This window comes from Natrix helvetica, assembly GCF_964273705.1.
Source record: "Natrix helvetica genome assembly, chromosome: 4".
Classification (NCBI taxonomy): domain Eukaryota; kingdom Metazoa; phylum Chordata; class Lepidosauria; order Squamata; family Natricidae; genus Natrix; species Natrix helvetica.
The window spans coordinates 247,459-264,215 of NC_138550.1; the positions used below are offsets into that span (position 1 = coordinate 247,459).

At 60.6% G+C, this 16,757-nt stretch overlaps 1 protein-coding gene across 1 annotated transcript; it reads left to right on the forward strand.

Moving 5' to 3' along the window:
• Positions 1-4,734: 4,734 nt before the first annotated feature.
• On the forward strand, positions 4,735-16,230 carry APBB1 (amyloid beta precursor protein binding family B member 1). The gene is made up of 15 exons (XM_081951753.1): positions 4,735-4,813; positions 6,242-6,331; positions 6,730-7,345; positions 9,330-9,511; positions 10,937-10,987; positions 11,076-11,158; positions 11,563-11,626; positions 11,963-12,100; positions 12,245-12,372; positions 13,288-13,402; positions 13,660-13,744; positions 14,261-14,344; positions 14,959-15,074; positions 15,186-15,362; positions 15,620-16,230. The coding sequence occupies exons 3-15, from the start codon at positions 6,751-6,753 to the stop codon at positions 15,788-15,790; spliced, it is 1,989 nt and encodes a 662-aa protein (XP_081807879.1). The 5' UTR covers positions 4,735-4,813; positions 6,242-6,331; positions 6,730-6,750; the 3' UTR covers positions 15,791-16,230.
• The last annotated feature ends 527 nt before the right edge of the window (positions 16,231-16,757 follow it).

Consider the following 16,757-nt stretch of genomic DNA (forward strand, 5'->3'; position numbering starts at 1 on the left):
ACTGCATTCAGTTCTGGTCGCCATGATGTAGAAAAGATGTGTAGACCCCGAGAGAGTGCAGAGAAGAGTAACAAAGATGATTAGGGGACTGGAGACTAAAACATATGAAGAATGGTTGCAGGAACTGGGTATGTTTAGCTTAAGAGAAAGACTAGGACTTGGGGAGACATGATATCAGTGTTCCAATATCTCAGGGGTTGCCACAAAGAAGAGGGAGTCAAACTATTCTCCAAGGCACCTGAGGGTAGAACAATGGGTGGAAACTAATCAAGGAGAGAAGCAACTTAGAACTGAGGAGAAATTTCCTGACAGTTAGAACAATTAATCAGTGGAACAGCTTGCCTCCAGAAGTTGTGAATGCCCCAACACTGGAAGTCTTTAAGAAGATGTTGGATAGCCATTTGCCTGAAATGGTATAGGGTTTCCTGCCTAGGCAGGGGGTTGGACTAGAAGACCTCCAAGGTCCCTTCCAACTCTACTATTGTATTGTATTGTATTGTATTGTATTGTATTGTATTGTATTGTATTGTATGAAATAAATGAGCAGATTACTCCTTTGGCCTTAAGAAAATTGATTTTATCTCCTTGCAGCTTTACGTTCACTTCATTCAGCTTGTCAAAAACATCAGCGAGATAAGCTACATCCAAACGTCGAAGTTTAAGAGAACTGCTTATACTTGGACCAATGGATTCAAGAAAATCGGCAACTGTGTCAAAAAGTTCGTGGAATTTCCACAAACACTTTCCTTTTGAAAGCCATCTTACTTCGGTGTGCAAAAGGAGACGTTCAAACTCCTCGTCATTTTAAAAGTCGGTTGTTCAAGTCATTCGACTTAATTTTATTCACGGCGTTAATGCTGTAACGCAGTGATTCCCAAAGTGTGCGCCGCGGCTCCCTGGGGAGCCGCGCTATAGTCATAAGGGCGCCGCAAAGCCAGGCGCCCGCTTCCCTCCCTCCTCTCGGGCTTTGGAGGGAAGCTTCTGCAAAAGCCCGGGCATGACAAGTCTCCCAGGCTGAAATTTGCCGAGCTGTACGCGCGCGCCTGTTTTCCACGGTGTGGAGCAGCGGCGAGATTCTGGGCGGCGAGCGATGATTCCGGGGGGCATCAGTGGGGGGGGCAGGGTCCCCCTCGCGTTCCTCATCTTCCCGGATGGCCCCTGGAATCATCGCTCGCCGCGCAGAATCTCGCCGCTGCTCCACGCCGTGGAAAACAGGCGCGTGCGCACAGCTCGGCAAATTAAAGCCTGGGAGACTTGTTGCCACTCGCCTTTGCAGAAGCTTCCCTCCGAAGCGTTCCGAGGGAGGGCTGTAAACTTCCCTCCGAAGTCTTGGGAAGTTCTGAGGAGCCCCCCAAGGCAAAACGCCGCTGCCAGGTAGCTAAAAGTACGTCTCTGATTCGTCTCTGATTCGTCTCTGTCAGTCTCTCTCACTCCCTCTCTCACTCCCTCTCTCTGTTCCTCTCTCTGTCTGTCTGTCTCACTCACACACACACACACACACTGTGGTCACCACAGTGTGTGTGTGTGTGAGACAGACAGACAGAGAGAGGAACAGAGAGAGGGAGTGAGGGAGGGAATCAGAGAGAGACTGACAGACAGACAGACAGACACACACAGAGAGAGAGAGAGAGAGGGGGGGGGAGGGAGGGAGAGAAAGATAGACAGACAGACAGAGAGACACACACAGAGTGAGTGATTAAGTGAATGAGTGAGAGACAGACACACCCACATACACAGAGTGACAGAGAGAGAGGAAGGGAGGGGAGAGAGACACACACACACACACACACACACACAGAGACAGAGGGGGAGGGAGGGAGAGAAAGATAGACAGAGAGACACACACAGAGTGAGTGATTAAGTGAATGAGTGAGAGACAGACACACCCACACACACAGAGTGACAGAGATGGGGGAAGGAGGAGAGAGAGACAGAGATACAGAGAGAGAGAGAGAGACAGATAGACACCCAGAGAAAATGACAGAGGGAGACAGAGAGGGAGGGAGGGAGAGAGAGACAAAGAGCCAGAGAGAGAGAGAGAAAGAAAAAGAAAAAAAGAAAGAAAGTGGGAGAGAGAGATGAAAGAAAGAAAGAAAAACAACATATGACCACAATTGAGCCCAAAATTTTGGTTGCTAAGCAAGAGCGGCTCTCCAAATAAATTTCAATCGTGGTTTTGGCGAGATTTGGCTCAGTTGAAAAAAAAGGTTGCCCACCACTGGGCTAGTGTGGTGGTTAAGTTACTTTTCAAAAGCTATTTTTCTGATCCAAGATTTGAGAAGTTGTGCAGCGAACAACAAGCCCATCCATCCCATTAATAATTTTAAATCATTAAACGATGTTCAATAAATTGTGAATTTAAAGCTCGTGTTTAATTTATTTTTCAATTAACCTAACCTTAACGAACTAAAAAGTAGATTTCCAAATCCTTAAAAAGTCAAAAATTAAAAAAAATCGGATGTACCTATTAAGGGAGCCGTGGAAAAAATCCGAAGTGTTATGGGAGCCGCAAACCGAAAAAGATTGGGAACCTCTGCTGTAACGTATAGACTCGTGCAAACGGCCACTCAAATTTTTTGAGACAAGGTGCTGTCTATGAACGACGCAATGGACAGTCATAACTCCAGGTACAACCGATTTTAGATGAGCTTGAAATCCGCGATATCGTCCAACCCTGGATGCAGCTCCGTCGGTTGCACATGCCACGATGTTTGTCAAAGGGATGTTTTTCTCATTAAAAAACTCTTCAACCTTTTTAAATATCAAAGAACCTTTTGTGTTGGTGGCTAAATTTCGAGCAAATAACAGTTCTTCCCCGATCTCTTCATTCCCGTTGATGAAACGGACATAAGCCAATAACAAGGCTTCGTTTTCACGAATCGTTGACTCATCAATCTGCATCACGAATTCTGTACTTTTCAAGAGCCTTTCTTCCACTTCAGCAGCCGTTTCATCAATTCTTTTTGATACGGTGTCATTGCTCAAAGGAATATCGATTGTGTGAAAGGGCTTGCGCTGGGCCCCAACATGGTGGCAACAATCTGTCTCATTGCTGGTAAAATCAGCGTTTCTCCGATAGTGTGAGGTTTGCCACATTTTGCTCTCAACAAAGATACTTCATAGCAACAAATGAGCCCCCTGTCGGTGTTGAGTGACGATTTTCCAAATAACTTCTCAACAGTGCTGCGACCCTCAAACTTGGCCTTTAAGGATGGGAAAAACTATAGCAGTTTGTCGGCTTTATCAGAATGAATTCTTACCAAATGGTCTTTCAGTCGGGAAGGCTTCATCGCTTCATTTGAAAATGTTTTCTCACAGAGAAGACAAAACGGAAGTTGTACGTTGGGAGGAGATGGAATGAATCCCAATTTTAGGTATTGCGTCGAATATTGGCGACACTTCCTCTTCTCGGCCATGTTGAGAGGTCTTCGAAATGAAAGGCACTAACTGCAAATTAAATTTTCGACTGTACTGGAACACTATAAAACACACGAGGACGTCGATAAACCTAGTTTCAACAGTGACGTTGACATTACAGCTGACACCACAGGGGACAGCCACTCAGCATGCGATGTTTTGAAAGAAGCACTCATCCCTCCATCACTGCCCATTCTGGCCAATGGCGCGCCACTGTATGGGTAGAGCGATAAGAGGCTGCTGCGCAACGCGCATGAAGATGAGCAATACGTATTCACATATGTACGGCGTTCTGTACTGAAGCTAGCTGGAGGAACATTTTAAAACACAGTTCAATCCACTAATAGCAAGCGATCTGATGTTTTTGTACGACAGATATACAGTGGTTCGCTGTACGAAAAAAGTCTCAAAAGTGTCCCCAAAATTTCTCACTCCATCGCCCCCATATCGCCCCCCATACCGTTCCTTCGCCCCCGAGTCGCCCCTTTTCATTCCATCGCCCCCCCCTGAAAAACGAGATCGTCCCCTGGGGGGCGATGTCGCCCAGTTAAGAACCCCTGATCTAGTCCAACCCCCTGCTCAACCAGTCTCTTCTTGAAAGCCTCCAGACTCTGTTATTCTGAATGGGTGATCTGACGGCTGTCTTCTGGTACTTGAGGGGCTGTCACAGAGAAGAGGGGGAGGGTCGACCTCGTCTCCAAAGCACCCGAGGGCAGGGGAGGGGGGGGAGATCATCAAAGACAACTCCAGGGAAGGAGGACTTTCCCGACAGCGACCTGCACGGTCCCTTCTTGGCCTAGGATTCTAAGGCCACAATCCCACCCTCCCCTGCCCGGCACGTTCTTTCCTTGGTGCCCCCCACAGCTGCCCCAGTTTGAGCCCCGGGGCACCTTCCGGGGTTCTGCGGGCAGGCAGGGGAAGCAGGCCGACGACGGTGGCTGGGCTGAGGTCGCCTTGTGCGGGCAAAGGAAGCAGCGTCGGCGTCCGGGCCGGCTCACCGCAGGCGCTCTCTCCGGCGTCGCCCAGGCTCAGCGTCCGTCCCGGACTGGGCCTGGGGAGCCGCCTTCGGCCGCCCGCCCGCTTCCCGCGGCCGCTCCGCAGCCCCCTCCTTGGCCAGCTTCTTGCCGGGCGCCCGGACCGCTTCCCTCCCTCAGCCCCCGGGCGCGGCAGATCCCGCGGAAGGTGCTGAGGACAGCGGCGCCTCCCTCCCCGCGGCCGCCTCCGGCCCTCCGCCTGCCGCCGCCGCCGCCGCCCCCCCGCCGGGCCAGCCGTCCCCGTCCCCCTCCGGGAGGGGCCGCTCGGTCTCGGAAGCGGAAACGACGCCTCCCCTCCCCCACCCCACTCCCCCCCTCCCGCCGCCATCTCCATCCTCCCGAAAGCGTCGCTGCAGCTGCAGGTACCCAGCGCGGGGCGGCGGGGGCCGCGGGGTCTCCGGAGCGCCCGACGAGGCCGAACCGGATGCGGCCGGCCTGAGCCTGGAGCCCGTGGGGCGCGGGAGAGGCCGGGCACGGGCAACGGCCTCCCCGCCGGACGAGGCGAGCCGCGGCCAAAGCCTCCCCGCTCCCGCCTGGCCACCTGCTCCCCCGGCCTCCCCCGCAGAGGGGGGAGGGGTGGCCGGCCAGGAGGAGGCGATGGTCGCCGGCGGCGCGGGCTGAGAAGGCAAGGCGGCCGGGCCCCCAGCTAGCGGCCGCGCTCCTGGCGACGCTGTCAGCGGGCGGGCCCAGGGCTCGAAGGCCCCTTAAAGGCCGGCATGCAGGTTGGGGAGGGGAGGCCCGTGGGGAGGGCTAGGTGGGACAGGCAAGCGCCCCGGGCCCGTCCAGATGGCCTCTCTGAGCCCCAGGGAGCCGGGGAGAGTTCAGGAAGGAGCCCTTCCTGGGGGAGGGAGCTGCAGACCCTCCCGGGGCTCAAGGAAGTGGCGTCTGGAATGGGTTGCAAGGGAGCCAGCTCCCTCCTAGGGTCCAGAATGGGCCGACTCACTCCAGCCAACTCGCACAATTGAACAATTCAATTTAAAAATTTAAAATAAATCAAAAATATTTTAATTTTTGCCATTCAGATTTCATTTTTCCATCCTTTTGCATCTTTTCTTTAATGATTCTATTCCACCATTTCTTTGATATTCATTTCATGTAAGTCTTGTCCCACAGCAAGTTGACCGAGGTGAGTCATCTGTGGGGAACTGTCCTAGACCCCCCCCCCGTGGGTGCCAAGGGGGGCTCCATCTCAAACGCTCCATGCTGCCTCTGGGCCGGAGAGGGATGTCTGGCTGATAGCGGCAGCATCTCCTGGCCCCAAAAACTTTGGCTCGGCCCCTGGCAGGAGGGGACCAGGGCTGGGCTGGGCTGGGGGGCCAGAGGCCGTTCGTAGGATGCCGCCACAGCCACTAACCTGGACTGCTCCCCAAGAGAAGCAGAGCGCCCCAGGGAAGACTGGCAGGCCTGCTGCTTCCTTCCTAGGCTCCCAGCTGAAGGGGAGGAGGGCAGGACCAGAGCAGCTCTCTGGTTCTGCTGGAAGCCTCTCCCCCCCCACCCCCCCGGCCCATGCGGGACATGGCAAGAGGCAAAACGGGCCTCATCCTCACCCAGGAGGCTTCCCCTGAGGGGTGATGCTTGGAGGCTCTGGAGTTGGATTGGGTCCATCTCAGAGCTTCCCTCCAACCGCCAGGGGTGGGGAGCAAACAAGCCCTCCCCCACCAGCCCCCAGTGACCTTGGACGGCCCAGAGGAGACTCAGGAGACCAGAGCAGGGGAGGGGCCCTCTGGCTGGTCCACTGCCCTGGGGCTGCTGGGGTGGACTGACCCCCTGCCTCCCCCTGTTGCTCCCAGGAGCTGAATGTTGCCTGGTCTTCCTTGGACTTCCCCCCTGGATTCCCCAGAGGCATGTAGCTGCGCTCCTCTCCCTCCGGCCCAGGATCGGTAAGCGCCCGCTCAGGTCTTGCAGGAGTCAGGCCTTGACTTGGGGGGCAGGAATGGGGCGCTTGTGAAGAGCAGCCAAGAGCTTTGGCCCATCTGGTGCTGAGGATGGGATGGTCCTGAGGGGGTTTTCTGGGCCCCAAGACTAGTCCTGCCCCTCATCTTTGGCCCGCCCAAAAATCCCTCTCCGGCTTTCCTTCCAACAGCCGAAGGCCCAGCTGGGCCACCCGAGGAGCTTGGCTCCTTGCTCTCTACGGGGGGACGCTATGCTGACCAATCGCAGCCAGCCCTAATCATGGCCCTGCTAGCCTAGGGGGATCCCTGCCCCCCAAGGAGAGTGGTGAGGGAGCGCATGGGGGTTGCTCTCTCGTGACCGGTTGCTTCCTCCCCCTGCCCGCCAGTCTTCCTCTGTTCCCAGCACCATGTCCAGTTCGCTGAGCAAGCGGGCCGGCCTGGCCAACGACAACGGCTGCCTGGGCCTGAGCCTGGCCTTGGTAGCCCCTCCGGGGGGGCCGGTCCTGCCACACAAGGGGCGCTGCGCCTACAGCTGCGGGGAGCTGCAGAGCATCTTGGGGCTGCCGCCCTCCGCGGAGGAGCCTTCCAACAGCAAGTGGAGGAAGGAAGGGCAGAACCAGCTGCGGCAGGCGGCGGAGCGTGGTCGCGACCAGAACCGCAACGAACTAAGCCTTCCCAGCAAGGAGCTGAGCACGCTGCTGGTCCCGCTGACGGGGCAGCAGGTCAAGGGCCGAGCGGAGGACCCAGAGGCCGAGGAGGAGGAAGAAGAAGACGAGGAGGAGGAGGAGGAAGACGAGGAGGAGGAGGAAGGCTCCACCCCGGTCCGGAGTGAGCCTGTGACTGAGTCGGAGCAGAGTTCAGAGTGGGCACTGCCTCGGGGGGAGCAAGGACGCAACGTCAGCCTCCTCTTTGCCACCCGCAACAGCACCGCCAGCGACGAAGATTCCAGCTGGGCCACGCTCAGCCAGGGCAGCCCCACCGGCAGCTCCCTGGATGAAGCTGGTGGGTCACTGGGGGTGGGGGTGGGGAAGCACAGCAAGGGGCCATCCGTGACTTGCTGTAGGGGACCCCCATAGCAAAGAGGCCCACGACCACCTGCCTGGGCCAAGCAGAATCAGGTGGCTGGGACAAGTCCCATGGGAGGAGGGAATGGGAGGGGGGGGAAGCACCTCTGGCCCCAGGCATGTTGAAAGAGACCTTTGGGAAATCTTCAGAGGGCAAGCGCAAAGGTTCTGGGTTGGGGTGTGTGCTGGGCAGCTTGGGGCTGCTTTCTAATATGCCCCCCCCCCGACGTCAATTGGCAGCATTGCTCCTGCGCTGGCTCAGCTAGGCTCCGAAGGCCCCCGGGGGAGCTGTGATGTCAGCAGCCCCCACCCGTCGCCCCCAGGGACTGTCCAGTGCCCAGCAACCAGCCCTGGGATGCTGCTCTCTGATCCTGCCCACTGCAGCTGTGGCTGTCTCCAGCAGCCTCCCACGGGCAGGGAAGGCTTTCCACCCCTCCCCTCTGCTTCCCCCCCCCTCGCTCCTCTCAACCCTGGGGGAGCCCGGCTGCTGTTGCCTGCCTGCCGAGATGCACTTCGCCTTGGAGGAGGAAGGGGGCCTTTCGGGCTGGACAGGGAGTGGGCTGAGTGACATGGACTGGCGAGAGGCTGGTGGGCCCTGGGGCTGCAGGGGGTGGGGGAGGGCCAGGGCTGGAGCAGCTATTTAAATTATCCTGGGTTTAAGTCTGTGAAAGATTTATGTCAGGCTGCCAAAACAGCTCCTGCCCGCTGCTACCGGGCCCACATCCCTCCCCCAAGCTGGCTGTGCTGCAGCTGCCCTTATTCCTGGGGTGGGGTGGGTGCCAGTGAGTAGGGGGGGGGCTAGGTGAAGCTGGGGAGGCTGGAGGAAGGCAGGGAGCATGGCGGGTGGGGGGGCGAGGTTAAAGGGAAATTAAGGATGAGATATAATGCCATGACTGTACTTTTAATTTCTCTTTATGTCTAATGCTGGGCGCAGAGAGGGGGCAGGTGCCACGAGGGGAGGTCCCATCAGCAACAGAATTGAGGGGGGGGCGCTTAGGGGGGAAAATCCCTCCCTCCCTTTCTTGTGACTCTCGGCTGCAACCCAGCCCCCCTTGCTTTGGCTTGGCCCTCCCCCCCTCCCCCAGGGAAGCCTGGCTCTCAGCTGGCCTTGGCCTTTGGGGGGGTGGGGAGGGAATGGGGGCTCTTCTGTTGGGGTGGGGAGGGGAGGGGGTGACTAAGGAGGCTGGGGGCTCTTGTCTGCCTGCCCCACTGCAGACCAGAGTTGCTCAAGAGGAGGCGGGAAGCCTGGCAGGCTCTGGCGTGGCCTTTCGGGCTCCATGCGGAGGGACGGGCTTGGTGTGGGCAGCAAGAGCCAGGGGTCCCTCTGCCGCCTATGGGGATGATGGGGCAGGATTGGCAGGAGGCGTTGACGGGGGACTCCTGCCTGCTTCCTCCCCAGCCGCCCTGACTGGTGGGCAGTTTGGGCTCCAGTAAGGCGGCGGGGGGGGGGTGTTTGGGGAAAGAAGCACCGAGTCCATCATCCCCGACCCTGCCTGGGGCAGGAGTGCCTGGGGCACCTGGTGGCCCCGGAGAGCCTCATGCCAATGCTGCCTTGGCACAATTAAGCCCAGGCCTTGGACGGGGGCACGTATGCATCTGCAGGGGGGGAGGGGGGGATGTCTGCCAAGGCAAGAAGCAGGAACGGGGCCGGGTGCAGGGCGGCTCTTCTGTGTCGGTCAAGGCTCCTTGCTGGGGAGGGGGGCAGCGCGGGGGGGGGGTGTTAAATGTTTCTTCCCAGGCCGGGCTGAGCTGAGGGGTCAGGAGCCTCGCCTTCGCCCCCTCCCTCCCCCCCACCCCCCTCCTGGGTTGGCAGGATTGGTTGCTTCCCAGGCCTGGGAGAGTCCTCCTCGGGGAGGCCCAGAGCCATCAAGGGACCCCACTGCGACCCTGGCCCAAGCCTACCTGGCTCCTTCTCTTGGCAGACTCCTTCTGGCTGTGTAACTCCCTGGAGACAGACTCTGACCTCCCAGCCGGATGGATGCGGGTTCAAGACACCTCCGGCACCTACTACTGGCACATTCCCACAGGCACCACCCAATGGGAGCCTCCCTTGTGCAGTGGGAGGGGCGACTCGGCAGGAAACACCCCCACCCGGGAGACCCAGGTGAAAGGCTGCGGGGGGGGGAGGGGAGGGAGGGGGGGACTTGGCTGCTTCTGGCCCAAGGGCCCCTCCTCGAACGCCTGGCCATTGGGGGGGGCGAGGGGTTGGACCGAGGGGCCAGGCAGGGCCGTCCTGCTGGGCCCCCCCGGGGCTGAGGGGACATCAGGAAGGGCCTCCAAAGGACTCGGGAATTTACTAATTTATTTAGTTTTAGTTTTATCCAGCCTTTATTATTTGTTTTAAATCATTCAAAGCAGCAAACAACGGATCCTCCTTCCTCCTCTTCTTTCCCCTCCCCCACCTTGCGAGGTGCATTGGGAGAGACTGATTGGCCCACAGACAGACCCTGAGGCAGGACTGGAACTCCCAGTCTCCTGGTGACTGGCCCAAAGTCACCCAGCTGGCTGGCTTTCATGCCTGAGGCGGGCTAGGGCTCCCAGTCGCCTGGATTCTCGCCTGGGGTTCTGAGCCACCAGACCAAACCGTTGATCCTGGGTCATAGCAGCGCTCAAGGGGGCAGGACTGGGCACCAGGTACAGGATGGCAGGCACTGGCTGGCAGCTGCCGGGGGTGGGGTGGGGGTGGGGGGGTTGTGTGAACCCAGCCAGGCCATGGGAGCCTGCACTTCCACTCCGGTGCCTTCAGTCCCTGGCTGGCCCCTCTGCAAGGGGGGAGCCTCCTGAGCAGCTTCCTGCTCTGAGCAGCCGGGGGGGGGAGAGGGGGGGCTGCAAAGTCGCTGTGGTTCCTGTAAGCCTGGAAGGTGGGAGATGCTCTTCCCCCTCACGGGGGTGGTGGGTGGGGGGGGGTGGGCACAGCCCTTGTGCTCCTGGGGGGGCCTGGACTGAGCATCCCCTCCCATGGCAGCAACTCCCCTCTGCCCACACAGCTCCCTCCGGAAGGGAACGATGGGACCTTTCCGGACCAGGCTGTGCCAGCCAGTTGCCCTGTGAGGCCAAGGGGAGACTCTCTGGGACTCTCTCCCCTCCGGGCAAGGAACGGCCCCAGAGAAGCCCCCACTTCCCCTCTCACTGCTGTTGGTGCAGTGCTTAAGCCGGCCGGGCGGATGGTGGCCAGTCGGCTTCTCTCAGCCCCATGGTCCACCTTGCAGGGTTGTTGTTGTAGGGAAAACAGGAGGAGGAAGGACTGTTGGGTATATGTTGCCTTGGGTCATTTATAATAACTGAAATATATTTATAAATATGAATGAAATGATAAAAGTAATAAAATAAACTGGCAGGCCCTTTTATACCCTCTGAGCTGGGCAGAGCAGAGCAGGAGGAGGGGGCTGCCAGTGGGGCTTTCTTGGAAGCTGGGGGAGGGAGCGTTGGGGGGAGGGTTGATGTTGGGAGCCAGCGTGGTCTGAGCTGCCCTGCCTAGCAGGGGCAGCTGGAGGAGGGGGTCTCTTTTCATCCCCCTCCTTCCCTGCAGCTCACCTGGATGGACTTTGGGCAGACGGACGCAGGTCCCGATCCATGGAAGGTGAGTGGAGCCTGGGGCCGTGGGGGGGCGCAGGGGCAGGAGGGGTGGGTGGGGCTCGCCTTTGCTCCTAATGGCTTTCCTCCCCCAGGAGGTGCCGCCGGAGGGGGCAACCCCCGAGTCTCCGTTAGATGAGGGGCTGCCCAGCTCAGCCTTGGTGTCTCCGGGCGTACGGTGAGTGTTTTTTGGGGGGGGGTGTGCCCTGTGGCTGTGGCCTGGGAACGGCTCTCCCTCGGGGGTCCGGCATAGTTCAGAGACCCTCTGGAGGCCTAAGCGGGGCTGGCCTCTGCCCGCCAACATCCCTGCATCAGAAGCCCACCTGGCACCTTCCTTCACAGCAGAGGGAGGGAGGGAGGGAGGGAGGGAGAATGGGGAGAAGGGTTCCAGGCATTGCCAAGGCTGGGGGCCCACCCTGCCTCCAGGGCTCTTTCTGTCCCTCTTGGGGGGCATCAGGTTGGGTCTGCACATCTGCTGCCTGTGGGGGGGGCTAGCCCGAGGGTCCTGGGTGTGGGTGGTCCCTGGGGGGGCGTGTTGAAGGGGCAGCCTAACTGAGAGACCCCTGGCCCTTTGTCCTCCAGCTCTTCCCTGGAAGCAGGAGGGGAGGAAGCAGCCGGACTGCTGGGACTTTCCCCGGGATCAAAGGTAAAGCTGCCTGATGCCACAGGTAGGCAGGCTCTCTTGGGCCACAGGCAGGGCGGCTTCTGAGCCCCTTGCAGGAGGAAACCCTACTCAACCCCCCACCCCATTGTTGGGGATCCAAAAGCCTCGGGAAGCAGGAATTGGGCCGGGGGCTCCACCCTCCGTGAATGGCCTGAGTGGGGAAGGCTCCAGGGAGGGACCCCCGGTGCCCCCTCCTAGGCCTTGCCTGGGGCTGCCCCTGGGGTAACCCTGCTGCCACTTTTACCTGGGGGGGGGGGAGAGTTTCTCCTTGGGGAGTGCTTCAGCCCCAGACACCCGTATCTCCACTGTTTCCCGCAGTGCTTCTCCGTCCACTCGCTGGGCTGGGTGGAGATGGCCGAGGAGGAGTTGGCCCCCGGCCGGAGCACAGTGGCCATCAACAACTGCATCCGGCAGCTGGCCGGGCAGGAGCTGGCCCTGGGGGGCTCCTGGGTGGAGGTGAGCGCCTGGTGGGGAGGGCAGGGGAGCAGCCGGACCTGGGAGGCAAAGGCTGATGGGGAGCCTGGGCCGGCTGAGGGAGGGGAGCCCTGGAGGGCCTGCGGGGGAGGGGGAATGGCAGCTCTCCCCCTCCCTCCCCCGCAGGGCAAGGCCATGCTGCTGGTGCTGGAGAAGGAGCTGCTGAAGCTGCTGGAGCCCCAGGAGCAGAGGGAGCTGCACTGCCTGCCTATTGCGGCCATCCGTGTCTGGGGCGTCGGGCACGACAGTGGAAGGTAGGTGGCCGTGGTGCCAGGGGCCTGCTGGGTGGGGGCTTCCCTGGAGGATCCTTAGCCCAGGCCAGGCAAGCTCCCAGCTGACCCTCCTCCTGGGCAGGGCTGCTCCACAGGAGCCCCCTGGGAAAGCGTGTCTCTCTTGCACACAGGAGAAACGTCCCCCTTGAGGGGCATCTGGGGAAGCCCCAAGACCTCTTGTCTCTCAGGCTGGCTGGCAGTGAGGCTGGGGTCTCCTCCCAGAGTCTAGGGGCTGTGCAGACTTGCAGTCCAAACCAGCCTGGACTTTTGGCATCCTCTGTGAGAGAGTCCCCCCCTCCCACTCTAGTCTTGGGTGGGGTGGAGGCTCGCCATGGCCGACACTCAATGTGGGGGCTGGGGGGGGGGCAGGTCTTCCCAAAGGATCTTGTAGCAGCTCTGATGGCTGGATCTGATGGGCCAATCCAGGACCGAGGGGGGGGGTAGTTGGTCGCTATTTGGGCCCTTGCTGCTGCCACTGGCTGGCTGCCCCCCCCCATCCCCCGGGTCAGAGGGAGAGCTGAGTGACTGATGGGTGCCTTCCTTGGGGCTCCTGGCGGCCCACAGGGGGGTCTGTGGGCACCGTTTGAGAGGGGGGCTGACACAATCAGAGCAGTGGCATGGGGGGAAGGAGGGAGCGAGGCCCCCCTGCTAATCCTCTGGTGCCCGCCCTTCTCTTCCTTTGCTTTGCCTCGGGACCAGGGAAAGGTAAGCCCTGCACCCCCCACCCCCACCCCCAGCCCCTCCGTTCAGCTAGGGCTTCCCCTGCTGGGAGGCCCACCGGAATGGCTGCCCCCAGCGCCTGCTTGGCAGCCTCCCCACTTGCCCGCCGGAGTGGCTTTGCCCAGCGCTGACCTGGCACCCCTTGCGCTGCTTTCTGACCCTCTGCGTCCCCTACAGGGAGTTCGCCTATGTGGCTGAAGACCAGCTGGCTCAGATGCTGAAGTGCCACGTCTTCCGGTGCGATGCCCCTGCCAAGAACATTGCCACCAGCCTCCATGAAATCTGCTCCAAGGTCGGGGGCCCTCTCCCCACTGCCTCCTCTCTTCCTTGGGGGCCTCTGGCCGCTCGGCCCCCTCCCTTCTGCTCCTCTGGGGGGGGGCAGGGGTGTCCTATGCAGCTCCTGGAAAGGGGGGCACGAGAGGCGGCCTCCCTCTGGGGCCAGGAACCGTCCTCAGGCCCACTGCATCCTCCCCACCCCCCAGGCCTAAGGCCATGGGAAAGAAGTTGCAGGATTGGCCCCCGGGGGTGACCTGGACTCCTTTCCTCTAGATTGCGACAGAGCGGCGCAGCGCCCAAAGTTCGCTCCGGGGCCTCTCCCTGGACCCCTCCAAGATGGTGGAAATCCCCTTCCAAGGTAGAGGACGGGGAGGGCCAGGAGAGGGGGTCTCTGTGTCGCAGCCCTCCCCTGGGGTGCAGGAGGGAGGAGCAAAGCTCTCGTGTGGAGCGAGGGGGACCGTCAGGGGTCCCTCGGGGCCTGCACTCACCCTGGGGGTTTTGGTGGGGGGCGGGGCGGTCATGCAGGTTCAGGAAAGTCCTCGGCTTACAACCGTTGTTGAGCTTGGCAATTAAGGCTGTGTATGAGTCATAGAGTGGGCCATCATCGGACTGACCTGATTTTATGACTCATTGTGGCAACTGTAAAATGACCACAGGGGTCATTAAGTGGACCCACTAGTCCCTCAAAGGAAGCGGCAGTTTCTGCCCAAAGCAAGGGGGCCCTGGGTTCGAGGGCTGCTCCCAGCGCCCAGAAAGCACTGGTGTGACCGGGGGATGGGTGAAAGTGGGGGGGGTCTCATGATTTTGACCGGTCACTAAGTTGTAAATCAAGGACTCCGAGGACTGTCCTTTGCTCCCTTTTTCTCTTCTCCAGTTGAGTTTCCAGCACCCAAGAGTGAATTGGTCCAGAAATTCCAGGTTTCCTACCTGGGGAGCATTTCCGTGGCCAAGCCCGTGGGTAAGAGGGGGGCGGGGAGAGGGGGGGCAGAGCCCCCAAGAGGCGGCATCCTAGGGGACCGGCAGTGGAAAGCAGGAAGGGCAGCAGCCTTGATGGATTCCATCTTGACCCCAGCCCTCCCCTTCAGACCCCCAATGCTCCCTCCGGGTGGCCCTTCCCAGCCCCCTCCCCGTTTCTGGGTGCTCCTCAGCCCCCCCCCCCCGGGCTCCCTCCCGCCCTCCATGCACAGGGCCACCTTGGCCAGGGGGGGGGGGGCTTTCTTTCTGCTGAATTGGCAGGAACCTCTGACCTCGGCTTCCCCAAAGGCAGGACTCTGAAATGGGGGGTGGGGGTGGGGGTCAAGGCCAGCAGATCAGACCTCCTTTCTCCCTTGGAGATTATGCAGCTCAGGGACCTGACAGATGTTACGCTGTTGGCAGAGCCCGCGTGGGCAGCCTCTTTCCCATCCCCCCATATCGGAGGCCGTGCCCTCAGGGGGGCCAGGCCAGCGGGTCCCAGAAACCGGAACCATCATCCTGGCTTAGCTGCTGTTGGGCCCCCGGGGACCAGGCTTCATCGCACGCTTTGGCCCCTTGGCTGCCCCTGTGAGGCCGTTCCTGCCTTTGCCTCTCCAGGCATGGAGGTCATCAACAGCGCCCTGGAGGCGGCCCTGTCGTCCGGCAGCAAGGAGCAGTGGGCACCCGCCCAATTCAGCGTGGCACCAGCCACCCTCACCCTCACCCATCAGCAGGTAAGGGCGTGCTTGGCAGGGGCAGCTGGGGATGAGCTCTTCAGAGTCAGGGATGGGGAAGCCCCGGGAGGGCTCTCTTTGGGTCCATCCCGACTCCCGCCTTCCCCACAGACAGACACCGTGCTGTGCGAGTGCCGCGTGCGTTTCCTCTCCTTCATGGGCATCGGGAAGGACGCCCGCTCCTTTGCCTTCATCATGGCTGCTGCTGCCGGCAGCTTCTCCTGCCACATGATCTGGTGCGAGCCCAACGCTGCGGGGCTGAGCGAAGCCGTTCAGGCCGCTTGCATGGTGAGTTTGAGGGGCTCCTGCTCCCCCCCCCGCTTGGCAGAGGCTCTGCCACGTTGCCAAAAGCTGACTTTGCCAGCTCTGTGCAATCTGCTGACTGGCCATTCCTGCCCCCCCCACTGCCTAACCTCCCCCCCCACTCAGTCCATCTGTGCCCTGCTGTAGAAGGGCGGTCACAGGGCATGGCTGGGAGGATCCTGTGCCCTACATGCCCATGTAGGCACCGATGCCCCGTCACCCTCCTCATCCCTCCTTTCCAGCTCCGCTACCAGAAATGCTTGGATGCGCGACCCCAGTCCACCGGCAGCTCCTGCCTTCCGGCCCCTCCTGCTGACTCTGTGGCTCGCCGCGTGGGCTCCACGGTCAGGAAGGGCATCCAGGCCCTGCTGGAGACCCTCCAACCCAAGCACCAGGGCTCTCAGACGCCGTGAGCTCCAGGCAGGAGAAAGGAGCACCCGCCCACCCAGCTGGACCCTCCATGCCAGCCGTGCCCCCGGCCTCTGTCATCAGCCTCGCAGCACCCAGCCTGCCCTCGTGCGCGGTGCGCGTGCGTTCTGCATGAGTGCAAGGGGTCTATTTACGAGGGCTGCGTGGATCTCCACAGGCATGTCAGCTTCATGCCAGTGGGGGAAGAGAGGGAGGGGAAGGGCTCCTCTTTGGGCAGCTGTGCTGCGGCTGCCAGGCCTGATCCCCCCCCCCCCAAGCCCTGGAATTAGCTGCTGCAGAGGACCTTGCTGGCATCTGGCCATGCGCTGGGGAGGGCTCAGGGCCCCAGCAGCCCCCTCATTGGCCCAGCAGCAGAGGGGGGGGGGAGCTGCTGCCTCTGCTGTTTGTCTTGTACTAACCCACCAATAAACTCTGTTCCCCCATCCGTCTCTGGTGTGGTCTTGTGATGGGAGGGAGGAGCTGCCAGCATCCCTCTCCCCACCCCCGAGGCTGCTGGAGTCCAGTCCTGGGGATGACGGGGACTGGGGGTCCGATGGGTGCAGGGCAGCCTTCCCTCCCCCTCCTGGGATATGGCGCAGGAAAGGCAGAGCTCCCTCCTCCCTCCTGTCACGGGGAAGAGGCTGTGCCCGTCTTTGCCTGTCCTCTGGGCTTGGGGGCAGCCAGCTGGACACACGTGGCACAGAGCCCACAGCATCCAGGCAAGTGGCTGACCCTGTCTGGTGGGGGTGGGTGGGAACTGTGCAAAAGAGGAGCCTTCTGCCAGTGGAGGAAGCCATTTATTGCCGGGGGAGGGAGGAACAAAAGAGAAGGGGGCGCCCGCTCCCCTGCTGAGGAATCCCATGCTGGCAGAGACTGGGCCGGAGTCTGAGAAGGGACCCTGCCCGCTTTTGCCTGGCGCCAGAGCAGCCCTGCAGAGGAGTCCTGGCAAGGGAGCCCCCAGCTGTCCGGGCC

Coding starts and splice junctions, on each gene's coding strand:
- APBB1 (XM_081951753.1), top strand. CDS start 6,751: ATGTCCAGTTCGCTGAGCAAGCGGGCCGGCCTGGCCAACGACAACGGC. Junction 12,373..13,287: donor GTCGGGCACGACAGTGGAAG/GTAGGTGGCCGT, acceptor CGTCCCCTACAG/GGAGTTCGCCTATGTGGCTG. Junction 14,345..14,958: donor TTCCGTGGCCAAGCCCGTGG/GTAAGAGGGGGG, acceptor TTGCCTCTCCAG/GCATGGAGGTCATCAACAGC.